The sequence below is a fragment of the Calidris pugnax genome, unplaced genomic scaffold (genome assembly GCF_001431845.1).
Source record: "Calidris pugnax isolate Ruff unplaced genomic scaffold, ASM143184v1 scaffold199, whole genome shotgun sequence".
NCBI classification, from domain to species: domain Eukaryota; kingdom Metazoa; phylum Chordata; class Aves; order Charadriiformes; family Scolopacidae; genus Calidris; species Calidris pugnax.
This window is the reverse complement of record NW_015090970.1, coordinates 198,117-221,038: the sequence shown is the minus strand read 5'-3', so window position 1 is coordinate 221,038 and position 22,922 is coordinate 198,117. Positions and strand designations below refer to the sequence as shown.

The 22,922-nt window shown below is 41.9% G+C and overlaps 1 protein-coding gene across 1 annotated transcript in view; it reads right to left on the bottom strand.

The window, feature by feature from the left end:
• Nucleotides 1–22,708, bottom strand: part of KDM4B (lysine (K)-specific demethylase 4B) — a 96,984-nt gene extending 74,276 nt beyond the window's left edge. The window contains exons 1-4 of the mRNA XM_014952881.1: nucleotides 22,560–22,708; nucleotides 20,299–20,474; nucleotides 19,397–19,511; nucleotides 17,101–17,294 (exon numbers count right to left, since the gene is read on the bottom strand). Coding sequence (XP_014808367.1) covers nucleotides 17,101–17,294; nucleotides 19,397–19,511; nucleotides 20,299–20,474; nucleotides 22,560–22,688 — 614 coding nt within the window. The 5' untranslated portion in view covers nucleotides 22,689–22,708. The remainder of the gene's footprint in view (nucleotides 1–17,100; nucleotides 17,295–19,396; nucleotides 19,512–20,298; nucleotides 20,475–22,559) is intronic.
• Between the last annotated feature and the right edge of the window lie 214 nt (nucleotides 22,709–22,922).

Here is a 22,922-nt window from a genome sequence, read left to right as displayed (position 1 = left end):
GAAAAAAGCGGCTAGAAACAAGTGTGGGAATAACTTTTAGCCCAGCAAACTTACAATTAACATCTGGAAATACAACCAACATCTTAGAAGTCTGGAAGGTATCAATAACACATAATTACAATACATGGAAGAAAGCCAGTATTTTAATAAAATTCCTTCGACATGTTATATGATGTGTGGTATTTTTCCTGCTATTTTTTAAATCGGTATCACAGAAGGAAAATCGAGAAGACAAAGTGATGAGACAGCACTGGAAACCCCAGAAATAAATCAGTGCAGGGAAGAGCGGGCATGTTTTCTGCTGGAAAGAGATCTGCAAAATAAAACCATGAGGTTTGTGCTAAAGATTGAGAGGCAAAAAACTTCAGATGGGCTGAAAAGGTGTGATGGAGGGTCTGTGTACATTGAAAAAAAATGCAGAAAAAGGCTTCTAATAGTTGCAGAAAAAGTGTTGTGCGTGATGTTTAGTTAAAAAACAAACAGAAAAGTTTTAAACAGTTGGTTTTCTTCTCCAAAAGTTGTTCCTTATCTTCCTGCTTCGATGTTAGACCACCTCAGTATTCACCAAAGCAAAAATCGGGCGATGAAGACTTTATGTATTCAGGTTCTAAGGAGGTAACTAAATGCCATGATACACTTAAACATGTTTAACAGGACGACACACATAACAATGTCAATGGAATTTGGTAAATTATTGTTTACATACTGCAGCGAATTAAATGCCTCTCTCATACCATTTTTTATAACAGTGAATTTTGAAAATTTACATTTGCAAGAATGACATTTATTGCCAGCTATAACTTCTGTTCCATGTGAATAATAAAAAATGCATTATTTTTGTTATTTCCAATAAAGATGTCAAAACCATCGCGCCTCATTATAACAAGCTGAGAACAGGATATTGTTGCAGGCAACTGCACAATCTCAACAACAGGTAAATAGTATTGCTCTAATTATCACAAATATCTCAAAATACACCTGATTTTACAGGACTTTCCATCAACCCCTTTGCTCAGTTTCTCAATTTTTAAGTCTAAAGTTTATCTACAATGTAAAGAGAAATAACAGAAGTTATATCTCATATTGGTTTTGTACAAAACCGAAATTTACCTGGTGTGGTCTGGCAGGTTAGAAAAGATGATAAAGGACAGAAATCATACATAGGATGCTTCAAGATTTAGACATTAAGCCGATTTAAATTGATGGCTTAAAAAAAAAAAAATCTAAATGAAAACAGTATGTAGCACCTAATCTTGTAAAATAATAAATATCGCAATGGGCTCCCAACATTCTCCAACCAAAGTTTGACAGTGCCTTAAATTGCATAATTATCAAACAATTCAATTTCATTTGTCTGGGACAAAGCTAGTGGCTTTCCTTTTACAAAGACCATTCATCACTTACATAAACGTGATAAAACTAATCCCGATCCAAAGCTCCTTTGTGGGATTAATGTCCCTTAAAACAGGGAAATGAGACATTCCATTCCTTCTGGGAAAAACGCTGAAGGATTGGGAAAGAACTAATTTATGGCTACAAGGCTGCCGATGATTAATGTAATATCCCCCGTCTACAATGCAACCTTCACTTAATTAGTGCCTGTAATTGGGAGTTGTAAAGATAAGATTAATTGAATCTTGAGGATGTTAAAAGTTTAATACATTGGAACATGGTTATTGTGTTATCTGAAACTGCAGACTGCAAAAAGCCAAGCGGAGCTCTTTAGAGAGAGGTCCATGGAGAGACAAAGAAAAAGGACTTGCTTGGAGAGAAACCAGCAGGAGAGGAGGAATTTCCAGCCTGTAGAAAAGAACTATATGTAATAATATACAAATCAGAAAACCCTACCACAGAACAGCCTCTTGGTAATAGCTGACTCCAATTATAGAAATTAACTTTTTTTTGTTTGGGTCAGTCTTTTAGGAAGCAGAGCCCGTGACATCCTTATACGTTTATTCTTAGGAATTCACAAAATTAACTGCAGGAGAGAATTAAAAGTGGGTCAAATTTTGCTTTTAAGTTACACTCCCAAATCTGACTGATTTACATAAAGATAGGCAGTAAGGAAAGAATTTGGGCTGCTATTTAAAACGAGTAAGAGAAACAGAAGGCTCCTGCAAGGACGGCACAGATTGAGCCAGCTCTATTTCGACAGAAAATGATTGATTATAAGGTAGAATAACAACGGAGGCGACACGGAAAGATTAGAAATTGCTGCAATCAAAGGAGGACTGTTATTGAGCACGGAAACATCCACCAAGGGCTGGCTTTTGTGTACGACCTTATGGTACCATCCTCCTGCTCTCACCATGACAAACGGCCGGGCGCTTCGTGGGGATGAAACTCCAAAAGAAAGAGAGAAAGAGAGAGAGGGAACCCCCAAAACACCGTCGTTCCGTAGGATTTCTTACCCCACCTCTCACACCCACGGCCGGGGCTCGGAGCAACAGCAAAACATCCTCAATTCCAGAGACAACTGACAAGATTATGCATGGTAAAGCATATCCAATAATTTCTTTCTCTCCAATAATTTCTTTTCTCTCTTCTCTTTCTCAAAGTCCTGTGCATGACTTTGAATATTTTAAGATTTTTTTTTCCGTCCCAAATAATATGGTTATTTTCCTTTACTAACCCAGCCTAAATACTGAATGTAGTAGGTTTCCTCTAGAAAAATACCCCCAAACTCCACCCTATTAAAATCTTTTAAAAAACACTAATCAAAACACATGTAAAACTGCTTCCCTTTTCTGCCCCATTCAGATCAGAGCACAAATACATTCCATGAAGACAAAAATAATAAAAAAGTCCACCCTATTAAAATCTTTTAAAAAACACTGATCAAAACACATGTAAAACTGCTTCCCTTCTCTGCCCCATTCAGCTCATAGCACAAATACATTCCACGAAGACAAAGGAAGATTAAAAAAAAAAAATCTCAAAAATAAGCAAAATATCACTTTTATATCAAAATAGACTACAATATGCCCGGATTGGGCTGTTGAGACTGAGAACTGCCTGATGCTTTTCACCCCTGCTGAGGGAAGCAGTTTGGTGACATCCCTTTGCCCCAGCAGGAATGAATTAGGTGCAGACAAGGACTCACTTCGATCCGACCCCGAGCAGACACTTCCTTTTAACCACAGCAAAGACAGAGCAAGGATTTTCCACAGCCCCAAACAACCTAAACTAAAGAGAAGTGATGGTGGCAGCATAAATATGTTACCAGCCCTTCTTAAGAACCAACTTTTTATAGACTACTTCTGCTTCAGAGAAACCATCTGCAGCAGCCCCCAGAAAACACATCAGCGCCCAAAACGCTGACCTTCAAGCGCAGAATCTGTCTCTCCTGGTTCAACCTGGTTCCCCAACAAAAGTGAAGTTTTACTTAAATAGTGCTCAACCAGCAACTGTTTTTAAATATATCGAACTGTCAAGAAACTGGGCTTGCAAACACACCGAGAGACTAATGTCCCAAGGACGTACGGCCCAGGGTCAGCCTTGCAGTGGGTGACCAAGACAAAGGGCTGAGTTTAAGCTGAAAAGCTGCCACTCAGCAATTTTTGGGATTACACTGTGAATAACATCTCTGGCTGCTTCGCCAGGGAACACAAGATTTACACAAGAGGGGGAAAAAAATTCAAGATATAAAAGAGTTCTAGCTATACGACTCAAATGTCATCTTACCCCGAAGTCAACAATCTGAAAGTAATATATTGATCCTGTTAAATTACCTTTTCCTACTCTTTCTACCAAAACAAGAGAAGGGCCCTGAAATGGATTAAGTATCACTTTTACAGATTCAGAACTTACTGTTCTATGTGAAAGACTTTCAGCTTCCCAACTTATTTTGCAAAACCTAATCCATGCATTTCTGATCTCTACTTCTGCAGAGTTTTTTCTGAGTTCTTGAGTATCCTGCAAAACGGATTCTGGTCATAATTACTAGACATGGGGGTCACGGGGCCAGAGGCATCTGCCCCAAAGCTACAATGGGTGAGACAAATCATTTCCCTACAGTCATAGTTTCCTTTTGGTACCATAAGTTTAACCGGACAGTCCCTTTTTCACCCTGAACACAAAAGAAAGATCCTTCCTATTTGCCATAAAGGATGCCATTAATAGTGTAATTTTCTTGGTGTTTTGTTTATTCCCCTGGAATGGCTTGATGGATGCGGATAATTATCAGACTATAAAAGCCAGCAAATGTGCTATTTTCTATCGCTCTAAATCATCAAACAAATAAAGTGTGAAACAGCATTTTTGAATACAATTTTCCCCTCTAATGGCTTAGAATTATTATCAGGAACAATGAAAATAAATAAGCAAATGTCTTGTGAGTTAAGAATTAAATGAGTGTGTCAGTAAAAAAGAGCAGACAGATCATCCCAGGATACAAGGACCAGTTCAGAAGATGTTAAGAGATGACATAACGGGGAAGTCACTACGGCAGGGACAGTTTCCAGCATCAGGTGCTCTTCAGGGACTTTCCAGCCCAGCTCAGACTCTGTCTCCTCAACCACTGCTTCTTCAAAGAGGGTGCAATTCCATTTTGTCACTGTCTTGGCCACTGAAAGCTATTAAGAACTTTATCCGTAACGAAGGCGGTCCTCTACTGGTTTCTCTCCATTTAAGAAGAAATTCTTTACTTTGGAAGACTTTCTTTGCTGGGAGGGTGGTGAGAGCCTGGCCCAGGTTGGCCAGAGAAGCTGGGGCTGCCCCATCCCTGGAGGGGTTCAAGGGCAGGTTGGAGGGGGCTTGGAGCAACCTGGTGTGGTGGGAGGTGTCCCTGCCCAGGGCAGGGGGTGGCACTGGATGGGCTTTAAGGTCCCTTCCAAACTAAGCATTCTGTGATAGAAAACACATTGACTTTAGAGGGATTGAGACCAAATGCTTCCATGGCAGGGAAATGGGTTTAAGCTCTAAGATCCTTTCCAACCCAAAGATTCTACAATAACTGTCTTCCCCTGAAGCCATCACCTGCTTTGGCAGAGGACCAGACCGTCCTGTCCCTTAGCTCAACCTCCCCCCAAAGCTTCCAAGACCTTTTCTTCCTACAGTTGTCACACACACATGAGTTTTTGATAGTTCCAACACCTTTCCTCCCCACCTCATTACGCATCAGCCTCTCCCTGCACCCACACAGAGCAATTAAGCAATGATTAGGTTACTAAATCTCTTGCACCCACACTCTACTAGAGACTGGCCACCACGGGCAGGAGGATCGACCACAAGGCTTTGGAAATGTCACTTCAGTCCGATTCATGGGAGAAGGTAAGAAAGTTAATTTCACAGTGCCTGCACAAGGTCTGGCCAAACAGGACCCACGCAGTTTAACAGGCTATAATTACCGAAATAAGGAACAGAAACAAAAAGAGAACAGCACATTTAAAATGCCTAAGACCATGTGTCGAGCTGGGGGTTAGTTGTCTGTCTTCAAAGCAGATTTATTTGTGCCAAGAATATTGACCCTTTGAAGATGCAAATGCCAACCTACTCTCAGTCATGACAGGCAGAATAAAAAGCTATTATTTCAATCTCTGTAAGACAAAGTGTGCCCATAAGCACATAATCTGAACCCTGACCCTTCAACCCATCTTTAGCCCCCGTGGCAGCAGTGATGCCTCCGAAGAAAACCCCTTAGTCCATCAAGAATATTTATCACCCAATAAAAGCCATTAAGAACCACCACTCCATACAGGGTAGTCCCTCATTTGCAAAATTCATACCCTGCTTCAAAGGCCTAATTTTTCCACAAGGTAAAACCTGTTATGATACTACATCTCCTAGCAGTGTCAGAGCAAAACTCAGAGCAACAAAAGTAGGTTTTTCCACATTATTTTGAGCTGTTTTGCAGCCTATGTGAAAAAAAAAAAAAAAGGGCATATCAACAAGAAGAATGGATCGTTCCTCCGTCGATAGCGCTGTCATCTCCCTCCCTCTCATGGTCACCTTTCCTCCATGTTTCACCTCCCTTCATCCCTCTCTCCTTCCCAGTTTGTTAAAAGACAAGAAATCAACTCCCTTTCTTCTTCTCCTCATCAATAGCTGAGGCTCCCCCGCAGTGAATTTGCTGTGAAGTATCCAGTTTCCCTTCTCAAGATCACTGTTGGGAAAGGAAAAAATCTCCGGCCTCCCTCCTCCATCCCCTCCTGTTGTGGCTCCTTCACATCAAGAACGCAAACACGTGCTCCGGAGATAAGATCACACATGGATCAGAGAGCTCCTTGTTCCTGGGAAAGAACCTTTATCGAGTGTCTGCAGTTTTATCTTTAATGGATCATTTTACAGGACAATAGATGATGGAATTCAGTATCTTTAACCAGCAGTGTCAATGATTTCAAATAATGACATTTTTATTGAAATACACATAGGGAGAAAGATAAACACAGAGGCTGGGGAGTATCTGCTCAGAAAGCCATAATAAGGAGTAAATAGGTAATGACAGAACAAGATTACAACCACACAAACACACCAAATCAACCTGTCTTCTAAAGCTCGGAGAAAAATGAGCTCTGCAGACAGCTGCTCAAGCACAAGCCTTTGGGAACCGGCACAGGAAGAAAAGCAGGACAAAACCCACTCCGAAAGGACCTGAATACCAGTAAGTACTCCCAGCACTTACACCACGGAGCCCATTTCACTCAGTAAAAACCTCTTCTCCATGTGCGTAGCTGCCTAATTATCAACCCCATTCCCAAACACAATGCGAAGAAATGACAAGCAATTTTGCTGCCGAGAGAACAGTAAGGAAGATGAGAAACTTCCTCCTTCCCTTAGGAAACTAAACTGTGTGCAATTACAGACCCACAGGTTGTTTTTCCAGTAACACTGGGCAGAATATCTCTTGTCACTCTGGAGCTGGGATCCAATCCTTATGGATTGACTGTTGATGATAAAGAGTCAAACCTAATTTGTACCTATTACATTAACCCTTAAAGTTGCCATGAGCTAGAAATAGTGTTAAAGAGGCATTAGTTTCAAGAAATGACATTAGGCAGCAGCTTTTAAAAACTCAGATTTTAAAGCCATATCAATTTTCAAGAGAAACACCTGAACTTTTAAATACAAGACTTACTCAAAACAACCGAGCAATTGGCTACTTTCACATTGTTTCACTAACCCAAAACTCAATGAATACAAAAAGGGAGATTTTTTTTCCCCAGAACTCAAATGGAATTTTTAAATACTATTTGAAAACAGAGAGTTTAAAACGAACAACCATCTGCTCTTGGAAGGCCTGTCAATGCACCAGCCCAGGAAAAGCTTCAGAGCAACAAATGCCAGGCACAAAGAACAAAATTACAAATCACATTGGAGCGACTCTCCTTCCACATGAATAAAATAAACCCAGAGTCTGTGGCTGCACTCAGTGAATGAGCAGTGGAAATGGGGTATTTTACTAAGAAAAAGGTGTTTTGGGAAAAACATTAGAAAATCATTTATTCATTCAGTTTGGCCAAGAAGATAATTACTATACAATTCAACAGAGATGAATGACTACAATATTCATTCCCTTACCATTGTCTCTTATTTGTTTTGAAGGCCCTGTTCACATCAGACTTACTTCCCCAAACTGGTAATCACATTATTAATTACTGGTTGCTTTTTGTAGTGGATACCGCGCTAATATAAAGAAAAACAAAGATTATGCTTCAAAGACCTGCCCTTCTAAAAAAAATACCTCAATGCAAGTCAAGAAACAAGGAGAAGAGCCATAACCAGGGGAGATCACAGATGTTCCTGTCTTGCACCAAAGTGGCCTGGGAGAGCTGCCTCCTTTACGGGGCACAGGGACACGGACGCTCCTGCTCACGGCTCTTGGAAATAAATACAAGTAATTGCCTACAGTAGAACAAAAGAAATCAGCTCACTTGCCATGAAAGATACCTTTGGATTAGGAAACCCCTTGTGCTAGAGGTGCAACACCTCTACACACACACACTTTTCTTTTTTTGAGGGAAAAAAAACCCCATTCCAAAGGTTTAATACTCCTCATCCATCACACTGGATTGTTTCAAACTCCAACTCCTCCTTTGAAGCCGGGCGCCTCTGCTCTTGTCGGCATCAAAGCCACAAGTGTTAGAGCTAAGATTTGATAAAGATCAGTGACACAGTTTGTAAAGTTTCCTTTATTTCTTCTATTTGATCTCCTTTGTCACGTTGATTGGCCAGTTGGAAATGAAGGGGATAGAAACCCAGCACATGTACCACTCAGAACATTAACTAGTTAACAATCGCACAGCGCTCCGACGAGGCCGAGTGCTATTTAAGTACCGTCATTACCACAGGCTTCTGTTATTTTAAACTACACTTGTGCTGCACTTGGCATCACCCAACCTCAATTTTCTCTGCTGAGTAAAGAAAAAAAATCCCCGCTGGTTTCTGCCAACGTGTTAACAAAATGTGAATAAAGACAAAGCTCTGCGGCACCACCGTTGGTTCCTTCTGGTCCTTCAGCGCCATGCCAAGCCGGAATTTGCGAGCTTGTTCTCCCACAGGGCCCAAGTCAGATCAGGCTGAAAGAGTTATATGAAGCATGGAAACACATCTCCCTCCCATCTCGTCTCAGTGGCAGAGTGCACTCTTCAAAAGCCTCAGTTATTAAAACCAATCTGTGATCCTGTCAGACTTCCACAGATCTTCATTTCAAATCAGGCCTGAGCTTTGAGCAGACACTTTCAAAACGCAAGAATGAGTTGCAGCAAGAGCCTCCTTGGATCAAAGACGTGCTTCTCTCAATCCAGACTGGGGCTACTGAGCTGTGATGAATTATTAGTGCCGGCGGAAACAGCAGAACATGCATTAAACACTGGCACTGGAGCAGGAGCCCACTCGAAGACGCTGCTTTAAAGACGAGGATGGGGTCATAGATCAGAGAAGATGCCCAGAGAAGCTGTGGCTGCCCCATCCCTGGAGGGGTTCAAGGCCAGGCTGGATGAAGCTTTGAGCAACCTGGGCTGGTGGGAGATGTCCCTGCCCAGGGCAGGGGGGCTGGAACTCTATGATCTTTAAGGTCCCTTCCAACCCAAACCATTCTATGATCAGCATCGTCATCTCCCAAGAATCTTATGGAAAGGTACAAAGATGAACCACAGATGGGAAGGATCTTCTCTTCACTCAGGTACAAGTCACAAATGAACCCCAACCTCTAAGAGTTTATAATTTCAATAAACTAACTAAATAGGCCCAATGAAGATGGGCATAAACTGCACAGACTGAAAACTAAAATTGGGTACTAACACCCTGTCTTCTGCGGTGGATTTAGACAAGAATAAGAAACAGAAAGAGAAGAGGGCTTTGGAGGGGGAAGCCCATGCACAGCACAGAGCTGAGAGGAAGGAGGAGGGAGATGGAGGTCATCTCATCTGCTCTTAGACAGCAACACTCCCTCCTCAGACAAGTTCCATAGTTGATCCCATCAGTCCAAGAGTCTGGCTTGATCTTCATGGCCCGTTCTCTTGGCGTTAGATAAGGGTAACTGAAGAAAGGCAACACAGAAGTCCTACCTCTCCACAACACCAGGCCTCCTCTGCATCAGAAGAATTATCTTTTAATAACCTGCCTGCAACAGCATAATAAAACACAACAAAAATCTAAGTCTATTAAAAAGAAAAATCTCCACTATTCCAATTGCAGGCACCTGATTGGGAAGATAACCCACATAACACAAGTTAGAGATCATAACTCTTCATATAGTTTGGTCTGAAGACCTAACCACATTAAAACCCTTCCAGTCACCCAAGATCCAGTCTCTGTACAATCCGCCAATCCCTTGGATTTTTAAAACAGACACTGCTCCCTCTGGAAGAGATTTACACCATCCTTCACCCACAGCACCATCTCCAGGACGAACGGTGCCCTCAGACTGAGGGGAGCCTGGAGAAAAGCTGGTTTGAATATTAGTAGTATTAGTGTGGCTTGTATTGATTAACTAATGACTGCGGTATATGAAGCTTGAAAGGCTGTATTAATAACTCACTGCTGCACTGCTCTCATTTATCAGTGAATTACAGGGGGATGCAACTCTGCATCTCAATATATCACCGCTTTCACCATTCTCAGAGCAAATCAACATGCACAGGGACTCTCGGTGCTGAAAGCCTGTTCCAAAGCAGCTCTCACCTAACGGCTTTGGAAGAGGTAGGAGAGCGAAAAGCTCTTCTGCCTGGCCATACTTTATCTCACTTTCCTTTTATTTCTTTTAATGAATATCACTGTTCCTTCCCCTATCCCTTTTATCAACAGAAAAGGGTCTTGCTTTGCCAAATCTGTCCGAGAGCAAATGGTGTTGCAGTTAATCTATAAATCAACCATCACCATAAATTCTACTCTTTCGCCATCCAAAACTGCAGAGCTGTAAAACAGATTACATGGGATAGCAGAGGCAGGAAGGAAATTTGTGAGCTGCAAGGAGCCCATCACGGCCAAATGGCCTTCCCCTGCCCCTCCTTTCTCCCCCACTCCACCCCAACAAGCCTGTAAATCTCTGCTGTCAGGAGCAGAACACGCAAACAGCAAATACGGGCACGCATTTAAGAACAAGGCAACCTCACACCCTTTGTGTAGAAGGCTGGGGCAGACCTTGGGGATTGGAGGGAAGAAGGGCTGTAGAATCTTCTTCCCAATTCCCTAATGCCAAGAACTAGGAAAAGTAAAACTCAGGGACAAAAAAAAAATTCTCTCTATGGAGCAAAAGGGAAAGTCACAGTGAAACAAATTCAGAGCCCTCAGTTCCCTCAAGGGCAAAACACTAATCTAGTTTTAAGAAACTCACAGGATCTCCAGGGTGCAAAGGTTACTGAGATCCCAATAATCAAGACTTATAATCACATCTGATCAATTCAGCAACTCAACTGCCTTATGCAATGCCCCTCGAGGGGACATAAATAGTTAGAAGGCAGTAAATGATGCAAGGGACGAGGGCCTTTCCCCCCTGCTGCCATACAATTCAGTATCAAACATTAAACCCAGCTGCTTTAAATGAGATTACATCAAGTTCACAACAAACTGCAGCATATGTGAGAGTGTGTTAAGGCAGAGGGATGGTGCAGAATTCCACAGGGGGGAATGGGGATACGGGCCCGCCATCCTACACTGAAAATGGAGAAGGAGAAAAGCTGGAAGAGTTAAGCTCCACGACTGTATTAGGTCACTCTCCTTCTCCAAGATAGTTTTCCAGGGATTAACATTTTCTATCCTGGGGGGAGGGCAGGACAAGAGTTCTAAGACAGCTGCAATGCTCCCGAAGACAACAATGAAAAATAAAATCAGCAGCAAGATCCTCCGCACTTGTGGATCTGCAGCTGCTTTAGTGTATTCTTTTAGCCAAGAATGAAGAGGGCTCCTTCTCCAATCCTCTCCTGGGGGAACAATCAAGTCTTGCTTTAAATCTCCCCACCATAACGCTGTTAGAGAGGTTTCCCTATCGATGGCGGCGTCAGTAACAGATACTACAAATGTATTCAACTGTAGAAGGTACAGAAGCAAGTCCTCCCGTGGACTTGTGCTCCCCAGCTCCTCCAGAACAACTTACCCCACCCTGGAAACCTCGACAGACACCTGGAGGAGAGAAAGCAGAAATTCTAAAATACTTTAACCAACAAAGTTCTGGGGTAACTATGGACTTTTGAGTAAGCGGTCTTTAAGATTTTCACAGAAGAGAATTCCAGAAGTGCTTTTTAAAATGTAATTGTATCTGCGGCCAGTGCTTTCAACTAATCATATTATTTTAAAGTTCCTTTGGTAATTTGTCCTTAATTCCACATAAACTGCTGTTCTGGCATAAAGTGTACTTTGTGATATCAAAGTCAAACAGATTAGGCATGATCCACTTTCAGCAAGGGAATGTTTTGGAGAGGAGACCATGTAACTTAAAAGCTAAAGCTGGCTCCCTATTTTAATTAAAGGGGATTAAACATCCATCATGATAAGGAAACAGGGACATTTTATAAAATCAATTACCATCCTCAGTGTCACTCTGGTTTAACACCTGCAGTTTTGGAGAGAGAATACAGTGTAACATCCCATTAGTACTTACAGGAGGTATATTAAATATTGTTGCTCTTACAGCAAGATCAGCCACAAAATATCTGAGAAAAATAACCTTATTACCAACGTCAGGTGTTACAGTGTTGACAAGAGGGACACATCACACCTCCAAAGTATACCCAGCAAACTCACATTCTTGAGATTCAAAGTTTCTATCAGCACTTCCCCACCCCAGGAAGCCCTCGAGGTAAGGATTGCACATTTTTACAGGGATGAAACGAAGTGATGGTGCAGCAACTCTGTGTTTAAAAAAATACGCTTTTTTGAAATTGCAAGGGCTGAGACACACACGTTCCTCAATAAAATGCCATAATCACCATGAAGTATGAGGCTTGGCATTCAGTTTTGTTGCTTCTGTCATTATAAAAGTCAGTCTTCTGTTCGCATCGTTTGACAATATGCTCTATTTTAGATCTCAGCGAATGAATGTATCAGGTAATTATACATAATATGTATAATTGATACAGTAAAAACTCCTACCACAAGGTTTAATATGGGGCTGCAAAATGAAATACATTCAAACTTATGAAAAAACCGAGGACAGACTATGAAAAGGTTGTAATTAAACTACTAATGGGAGAGGGCCATTTTATTGTAGTTTGAGAAACAAGCAAGTGCTGAGCCCAGCAGCTCCCAGCCCCAGCTGCTCCACGGGGGTCACGCAGCAGCTCTGGCTCCCAGTGTCTCCAGTGGGAAGCCCCTGCAGCTCCTGTGCCACCTCCTCTGCCCAAAAGGCTCATTTCCCAGTTAAAAACAACAATGGTGTGGCTGCAACACGGACCAGATGCATCCACCCAAGAAATGGCACAGCAGAAACCATGATCATTTTCAATGGGAGGCACACGTGACCCAAAAGGGACAGGGATTCACTCTTCCTGGTGCCACAAGACAGAATTTAAGAAATAAATGGGTTGCAATCTACACGCATAGATAAATAATTTAATGAGACTGGAAGCAGGAAAAAAAAAACCTGTCTTCCATTACCCCCTTTCCTCTCCCTCATCGCTGGGTGACCCTTTACTGCTCAAGAACCTCACTTATGGCTGAACAATTTCTTAACCTGCCTCCTCGGTGACACAGCTCCGTGTAGAGACACCTCGTGTCGCTGCAGCCTGTTCTGCTCTGCTGATGGAACAGAAACAGGATGAGAAAGTGTTGGCAGCAGCACTTCTCTGCAGTGACAGAGACTCACATTAATCAAGGAGTTGTATGACCCAGCAGATGCTCATTAGGTCGTACAGAGAAGCCATCTTCAGTTGTTGAGTCACAGACATTTATTTTAACTGTAATCCTAACAGTCCCCAAAGCACCTGTTTTGTAACAGGTAGAACCCCAAAATTCCAAAGACAGAAATGAAAGACACAAAAGGAACAGAACTTCAGTAACTGCCCTCCCTGACCCATGAGACAGAGTCCTTTCTCAGCTTATCTTTGTCCACCGAGGTGGCTTCTCACTGAACATTTCATCCAGACCCCCCACGAAGGTACTTCACCTCTTCCAAAGCAAATAAACACAGAGATTTCTTGCAGAACCCACTCGAATGAGGTCTGGGAAGCAAATCAGCTGGTTCCTTTCCCACCTTGCCTTCGTAAGGGAACAGAGCTGGTGGCTTCTCACCACTCCTACATGCAAAGCAAAGCAGGGCTTTAGCTGCACAGCCTGGATTCAAGTAGCCTCAGGTAATTTATGGGAGACAAGATGAAAGAGTTATGGTCTTTAAACAGAAAATTTTGAAGCGGAATACTATCAATATACATGGTCCCTGGTTTCACTATATAAATATCTCTGACAACCAAACGATAACTCTGCCTCTTATTTTAGAGCTCTACCCCAAACTGGTAGACTTCCTAACTCTCCACACTCCTGCTATTCCCCGAGGTGCTTCTAAGACGATCACTGTCAGAGTCAAAGAGTCTATAAAAAGGATGAAGGAAGCTGGGAAATTTCCACAGAGGTGGTGCCAGAAAAACAGAACCAAGATTTTAGCCATCTTTGAGTAAAGCCAGGCTGCACCAGTGGAATTTCATCACTGAAGGCCAAGAGCTCCCCCAGCTGAGCTCTGGGACGACTGCAATCCCAACCACAAAATGGGTGATTTCCTGGGTGCCTGGAAAGTTCCAGGTCTGCTCCAAGGGATATGATTTACTCCTCAGAAGCCAATGCTTGTTCACAAAAGAGCTTGAGAACTCATTAACAGAAGCTGTCACAGTGAGGAACAAAGGAGAAATGACTTGGGCAAGTGGCATACTCTTGCCTGATGCTTAAGGGAACAGCAGGGAGCCCGGCCAAAGCAGCAGTGGCATCCTGTCACAATACATCCAGGTTTGTGTTACACACTGTCATCTGTACAAGAAAACTCAGCTGAATGGGAAAACGTTTTGCCCAAAACATGGTCTGTCCTCAAAATTCTCATTTTCCCTCAACCGTGTAAGGTTTATAGAACTAGTTACTATAAAAGAACTACACAAACACTCAATGGCTGGATAAAAATCCTCCCCTCCTTTTTAAGTGGGGTAAAAGTAACTTCAAAAAAAAACCACCAACCATAAAAAAAAACCCCAAACCAAAACCCAACCAGATGCAGAGCATGTTCCTGTTCTGATTTTTAACCACCAACACCTGGGCTCCTTTCCAAGAAGATTTTATGATTTCTCTTCTCTATTCCAATAATAAACAGTGAACTTTTCAACAGCTAAAACCCCTCTTAGGGGAATATTAGATGTTCCCCAGCATCTCCCCAACATCCTGAGAAGATCTGACAGAAATAAAAACTACCAAGAACTTCTAAGATCTAATATTTGCCAGATGCAATTTTCCAGCTAGAATTTCCACTTCTTTCCCATTCTTAACCTTCACAAAGGTGTTTCAGGTTTTGCTGTTTAGAGGTTTGTTTTGTTTGTTTCTCTTCTATGCAATGCGCTAATATTTGCCAGATGCAATTTTCCAGCTACAATTTCCATTTCTTTCCCATTCTTAATTCTGTGATTCACAAAGGTGTTTTGGGTTTTGCTGTTTAGAGGTTTGTTTTTTGTTTCTCTTCTGTGCAATCCATATTTCCCACCCAAACAACAACAAACATAGGGACATAAGGAAAAAACACTGTTTAGTAAAAGATGAGGCAACAGCTTCATATCAACAAACATAGGGACATAAGGAAAAAACACCGTTTAGTAAAAGATGGGGCACAGCTTCATACAGTGAGTTTATCGTCCTTAGGATATAAACAGCATGTGGATATCCACATACTGTATCTACAGTATTAATTCCCCCATTAAAAAAAAAATATATTCCCAAACCACCAAAAAAACCCCAAAAAGCATCAAACCCAAACCCCAGTGTGAAGCTCCTAAAATGAATGCAAGGAGACAAACAGTTTAGGTCAGGCCTCCATGTATACTTCATTTAGCATCTATTCTTCAACTTTTGCTCACAATGTGAAAGTTTGTGGAACAGCCATGACTTCCCTGCTGTAACCAGCTTCTCTTTTCAAGGTAATCTGTTCTTATTTCTACTTTTTGAAAGCGATAACCCTCTATTCTGGGCCGGGAACATAAAGCAAGCAGAAGAGAGATGAGGCAGAACCGATTAGCGGTTCATTAACGCTGAAAGGAGCGGTCAGACACAGAGGTGATCTAAGGCAAACCTCAGGTGTGTTGCTCCTACAACCCTCAGAGCAGCCACCTCTCCTGTGCCAAACCCACCGCTAAGGAGAGACCGACTCTGCTGGTGGTAGGAGAGGAGAGCAGAGGAGAGGAGGCGCTTTCCTGTGCTGGTGGCACCATCTGCTGGAGATGGGGACAGAATAAAAACGGGTTGGAGGAACTGCTTCTGAAGATGAAGGGAAACATTGACAGTATCTCAAATGAGAACATGTCACATTTCATTCCTAATCCACAGATCTGTTTCTCCAGATCAAGCTTGTTTAACAGAGGCATCGTAGGAGATTCTGCACAATCCTTATGTGTCTGCCTGAAAGAGGGAGGCTAAGAACCAAGTATGTTGGAAAACAGATTTTCTGACACATTGGAGAGATTAAAAAAATTCCCAGTAAGACTGTAGCTGAATGTTACAGATTCAGCCCCTCCTTTCACTCCTTTTTGAGACTGTACCAGAACTCTACATCCCTTCATTACAGCCCCTCTGCTCTTGGTGGCTTTTCTGTGCCCGCAGGCACTACCAGCCCGGAGATACTCGGTGTCACCAGGGACTCATATTGCAGAGACATGGGAGGATCTTGTCTGCTACTGCCAGGGCACAATGACAGCAGCTTCACAGTGACATTTAAGCTCTAATATGCACGTAAATGTCAATATTTATTAGTCACATCAAGATCTTCAATAAAGCTCTTCTGGGTTGCTAAGCCTCTCTGGTTATACTTTTAAATTGGAGGCTTGAGAAAAAAGAAGACTGGTTCTCAGTAACTTATTCCAGATTTCCTAGCTTCTTAATTATACCCTTATCTATTGATTATTTTTGTGGAAAGTTATTTCCTGTCAGTCTACGGATCAACAGTGCTGAAAAACGCTTATTGTTATTCTAAGAATCAACCATGGAAAAGTAACCCTTTGACCTAACCTTTTCCCTGGAGCTGTAAGAATATTTACATATTTAAATAACAGAAAATTTAAAGTAATAGATGTTTCCTGCCTACAGCATTATGCAAGAATAACAGCCTTTCACTATTAAAGTGCACCTGAAGCATCCACACATTCCCATCCCCATTTGCTCTTCCAGATTAGTGGGAGTGCTCTCCTGTGCACCAGTTTTCAAAAAGCCCCAAGTGTTGAAATCTGGTTTTAATTGCAGTATCAACAAGTCTCCCTAATTCTGCTGCTGTTCTAGAAAGTCAAGAATTTGACCTCTGAGCAAGACAGCATGAAAGAAAGTAAAATTGCTTTCTAATGTAGAGTAGGAGAGGAGGAAAAAAATGAGAAGTGAGCGATTAGGTAAACCTGATGGAATTAGGCACACCTGAAGAAAAGGATATTGTAGTGGTTTCAAAGTAGAGGACAAAGGTACGTACCCACCATCTACGAGTACTCTGACACTTACCAGGATTTTGGCTCCCCAAAATGCAGGTAGTTGATACTGTAGAGATCCATGTCCTCTGTGTGCCAAGCAAACGTCGTCTTCCACATCCCAAAGTAGAGGTAGGGAGTGTTCACACCTTCTATGATAATGCCACATTCGTGTTCCACCATGTCCAAAAGGGTGTTCAGGTTTCCAATGTTCCATTCTTCCACATCCTGTAATTCAAAAAGAAATGTTTTGTACTAGAACATATCACAATTTGCTATAGCAGAATAACAGCCTGCAGCTTCCTTTCAATGCCTCAAAATGTGGATGTCCTACTGTTATCTGCATTAATGTAATTCCACCTGCTTCCAGAAAGCTTACTTTTAACCTTCATCAATAACCATGAAAAAGATGCATTACCCCTGCTTTGTGGCAACGGGATTGATTACTGGCTTCTCACTAAATGTGCTCGCTGAAGAGGCACTTGTACTATGTGATACCCTGCCATTAAGCAACTGTAACAAGGTAAACTAAGGGTAAAATACACTTCTCTCAATGACATATTCCATCCAGACGTTCTTCACCTGATGAACACGTATCAGCCCAGAAACACTAGACTTCACTGGGGCCCAAGCGGCAGAAGCTGCTACATCAGCTCAGTGCTTCAGGTAAAGAACAGGACAGAGGGTTTTGTTACTATCAATATTTAAACAGAAAGAGCAATAAAAAGAAGTTCTAAATCCAATAGTTGGTTTTCTCCAGCGTGAAACAGAAAGAGCCACATAAAGTGGTGCAAATCTTTAACCTTGAGATTGCCTGAAGAGTAACAGAGTCTCCAAAAAAAGATGTGTCTGCTCCTCCCCGCAGTAACTGCAGGACAGCGAAGCTCAAGCTGCTCCATCCTGAAACTTTCTGAATCAACCCAAAAAAAACCAACCCTGGGGGCAGGGAGGAAGCAGCTGAGAAGCGAGAGGAAAAGGAGAGCAAAAAGAGAATGTTCTTCACGACTCTGACAGCCCAGTGCTCGCAGTAATGTCCTTAATGGGACAATAGGAAATGTTCTTGAAGTCTGACTGGTAATTCCATTATTTCATTTCTGCTTATAGGAACTTGGAAGGAAACTGAAGGAAACCCACTGTATATTCAGTGTATCACAGAAGCTATGTCTCCTAAAGCTTGTGTTTGTGCCTGGGCACATCACCTTCCCTGATCACACCACTGCCAAAAATGTGATACTCCCATCAAAGCACCAAATACTACAGATAACTTTGATGTCCCTGGCTGTGAAAGCCTCGGATATCTCTGTTAACTCCAATTAATTAAACCATACTGATAATAAAAGGGCACTTTTACATTAACACACAGTTTATACTCCAGACAATCGGACAACACTCCAAAAAAAAAGCCACTTTCCACTCAAAAGAAAACCTCTGAGGAAGGGCAGTGCTTTAGATTAGCTGCCTGAGCAGAGGAAGAAGATAAGAAGCCTTTTTAATTTACAGCAAAAGAAACCACAACAGAATTACTTAAAGCACAGGATGCAATTTCAGCAAGGGAAAGAGCTTAAACCATTTGAAATGTAAAATAATTTAGCACGCAGGTGCATTGTACCCTAATAAAGCTGCCTACAAAGTTAAAAATCCAAAGGCAAATAGTTTAGTTGTGTTAAGAATCCAAAAAAAGTCTATTTGATGAAGCACCCGATTCTGGCTCTCTCAAGTGCTTCAGCAGAAATCTTTAAAAAAAAAAAAAAGAAAAGAAAAAAAAAAAAAAAGAAAAGAAAAAAAAAAAAAAAGAAAAGAAAAAAAAAAAAAAAGAAAAGAAAAAAAAAAAAAAAGAAAAGAAAAAAAAAAAAAAAGAAAAGAAAAAAAAAAAAAAAGAAAAGAAAAAAAAAAAAAAAGAAAAGAGAAAAAAAAAATCAAACCCTACTATGATAGAGATCTGGATCAGCAGCTTACTTTTTATTTACATTACGTATACTTGGGCACACCATTATGAGACCAGTCCAGTTTTGTTTAACAACCTTTTCTGCAAGCTATATACAATGTCTGGCCACACACTTTGTAAAGAACTCATTTAAATCACCTTTTTTTTTTTAATTTCTCTACTAAATCTAAGCTTTTCACAGCTTCCAGTGACTCTATTCTCCTGAATCTCCAGGGAAGGTGGGACATTTAGTCACACTTTGGTAGTAAGGGAAAAATAAATTCGTCTTTTTTTTTAAGGTTGCTAAATCAAATAAATCCTGAATTACTGTTCCTTAATGAGAACAGAGGAATAAGGAAGTCAGTATCCGTATTTAGAATAAATAAGAGAGGAGCATTTCACTTACAGCATCATACAGTGAGCCACTGATATCAGCCCCATAAATTGGCGAGACAAACGTGAGATTCTTCCAGTACTTGCGCTCCAAGTCTTCAAAATCTTGATGGCGCGGAGTACAATACCTGATAAGAACAGGGAGAAGATAAGGCTGTAAGTCCTAAGGAACACTCACTGCAGACTGATAAACGACTGAAAAGGTGCATTTCAAAACAGACACACTCAGGATGTTACTGGAGGCGTGTTTCATTTTTAATTCTACTCAGATTTGTATAATTTACCACCTTTTAAATCTTTCTACCAAACCTCTCGGTGCATATTGACACAGGGGATGTGTGCTTCTGTGAAGCACCAGGCTCCCATCCTGAGGATGCAAGAGGCAGAGTTATTGCACTTGTGGATATGCTGAATCAGCAATATTTCACAGTTGTTTTCGTGAGGCCAGTATTGCTTGTAGCAGTTGGCTTGTCCCAGCCACCTGAGTGCTCAGCAGAGCTTCCAGTCACTTCAGAAGACACTCATGTTATTAATGTTGGCTCAGACACCCCAAGACACCTGTATTTCTGCCTCAGCAATGGAACACGTTTTCCAGAACAACCACTAATACACAGAGAGTTCTTCTCTGAGTCCCAAACCATTCTTTCCAGGCAGATTCTTAGCCAAATACTGACTTCAAAGAATCTTCCTATGCCAACTCCCAGGAAAAAAAATAAATCTAAGATACACCAAAAGCCATCAAGTTACAAACTTGTTTGAGATTCTGGATGTAAGCTTTCAAGAAAAAGCAGTTTCCTCCAAAATGCTTTCTATTTAACAAGACTGTGTTTTCTTTTCAGCTTGTTTCTAGAAAGAAAGGCTTTCCACACACCTCCCCCGTTCCCAGTGTAAGCCCATCACCTAACACCAACATACTTCTCACTGTTAGCCAGACGCCGGTACTCTCCCACAGTCATGGGTTTCTTCTGTATATTATACTGGGTGAATAACCCCGACTGCCCAGTAACCACCTGCTGGATGGGAGCTGGGATAACCATGTCATCTATGTCATCGTAGGTTTTTCGGGGCTTCCATTCCTTGGGAGGAATCACCTGGAATTGGAAAAAAGAAAACCAAACTTTACGTTCACAAGAGGCAAACACGAGTCCTACTGAAGAAACAAACCCCGTTGAAGCAGGAGGTATCTCACCCTGCTCCTGAGGTTATCAGAGAACAGCAGCAGCTCAAATAACATGGGACGTGACACCCGTTCTGCAGGGAGGCAGGACGAGCTGATGTGGTCAGGGGGCCACCGCTAGCAGTCCCTTCAGTACAGGGTCACAGAAGGCAGCCAGTGATAATAAACAGAGATCCAGTTATGCCAAGGAACGACACTGCCTGCCAGAAGGACTGCACATGCTCTCCCTCCAGAACGGTGTTCCTCTCACCTACATGCCACAAAGCTGCATGAAGACTCAGTATGTTGCATCCCTACAACTCCATAAGCTTTTACAGTAGTCCAAGCTACTACTCCATCACTTATATCAGGGTTTTCTTGGGGTTTGGTGTTTCTTTTGTTTGTTTGTTTGGGGTTTTTGAAACTACAAAGGCTTGAAATCCTGTTGTGTTATTGCTGTTGATGTTTCTTTATTTGTAGGTGACACATCGGGGACCAACTCCTTCAATGAAGAGGGGTGAGGGGTAGAAAAGAACAAAAGAAACCAGTGGGGAACTCATCCAGAGCTCTTTCCTCACTCTTGGAGACTGTGCAAAACAACTGCTGCAAAGCAGTAATGAAGCTAGAAGAAAAAGCTGCAATTTTAAACAAAAGAGCTGCCAACAATTCTAGGCTCAAAATCAGAGAACAATCAGTGGGCATGTGGAATGAAAAAATAAAGTATCTGCTATCTAATTTGGTGTAAGGATCAACCAAAAAAAGTTATGGGAAGTGGAGGGCAAGTTATTGATTTTCATGGGTGTGGTTCCTCCGGGATATGATGAGCTCCACTTCCATTACAGGGCTCTGAACTGCAGTTGCAACACAGACACAAAAATTAACTTGAAACGCTCAGATTTAGTCCTACAAGTAGCGTAATTTCTTTACAACATCTGGAATTCACCAACAACCTTTATTAAAATAATCTACCCTAGTGGACTCATGGAATGTAATTGCCAGTACACTTGAGCAGTCAAGAAAACATTTCAGAAAGAGCTTTATCAATACCCAGCTCTATTTAGAACTGTAATAAAAACAGAAATTGACCTATGTTTTGGAAGAAATAATTATTTCATGCCTAACAGCTTTATCTCTCTGCTGTATTTTATTAAGTTCTGCTAAATACCATACATAACAACTACCTTGTCAGAACAATTCTCTCCCTCAGCCTGTGGTGCAACATGACACAGTCACAGAAAGACTTGTTAATCACTTAGTCCTGCATTTTCAAAGCAGTTGTATGTCAAGTACTGGAATTTAGAAACTTCACATGAAGGGTTCTCATAACGTTTCGGCCCTTTCAGTGTAAAGATGCAGATGGGAAGGAAGCAGAAAGATGTTTTAGAGCTGGCTGGAGAACTGGTTCCTAAAGGTCAAAAGGGCTTTTGGGTATTTTGGGAATCACACACGCACAGAGGACATGTTTACAGACCTAGATTCAAGCCAGCATAATGTGGTAGCCCAGAATATAAAAAAAAGCAAGAGTAAAAAGTCTGCCCACATTCATATAGATATTATTTAGCCCCTCTCCCCAAACAAAATCTATTTAGACTCCAAAAGCTTGATCCTTTACCCTGCACTCTGGGGGAGCTGAAAACCTCGTGCCTCCAGCCCTTAAGGACCACGGCTACCACTCTCTGTATCCTCAGCAACAGAATGAGGACACAGAAATACCCTTAATCCATCCCTGCGAGGGCTGGGAACATCTTTGTTTCCCAGTCAGGGATCAGGACAAGACAGCCTGAAATAAAGCCTTCTTTCACTCTTACCCAAAGCCTGTAACTCCTCTGCCTTTCCTCTCTCATTCAACCAAAACAGAGATTGCAAGTGCAATTTTCAAACGCATGCTCTGGGCTACATGAAAGCAAAGTACTTCTGAGTGATGTAACTTCACAGAGACCTTACGCAGAGCAGAGCCTGGGGAAGGCAGCCTGTGGGATGGGACAGGACACCTTCAGCTGCCTCAGCCGGGGCAACTCACCTTGGCCAGCCCTGCTCGGTGAGCTCCTTGCGATTCCATGTAAGCAATGTACTTCCCAAAGTCCCGAAACTCCTCAAGGGTGGGACGAAAGGTCATGATCTTACAGCCAGGGTTCTGCTCCGACCCCATATTTCTAACACGGCGGGCGCGCCTGAAGAGGGGAAACAAAACGGGAGACAGAAAGAAGTCAGAAAAATAAAATATTGCTTAAAAACCTTTGGTTTCTTTCTACTTGCTTTAATGAATTTCACAGAAAGGCATGGATATATTTTTCATTTCTCTCCCCTGTCTCCCCAAGAAGTATTTTTAAGTACCATCCTCTAACACGGATATGAAGAGCTTCTGATCAAAAATCCACTTAGG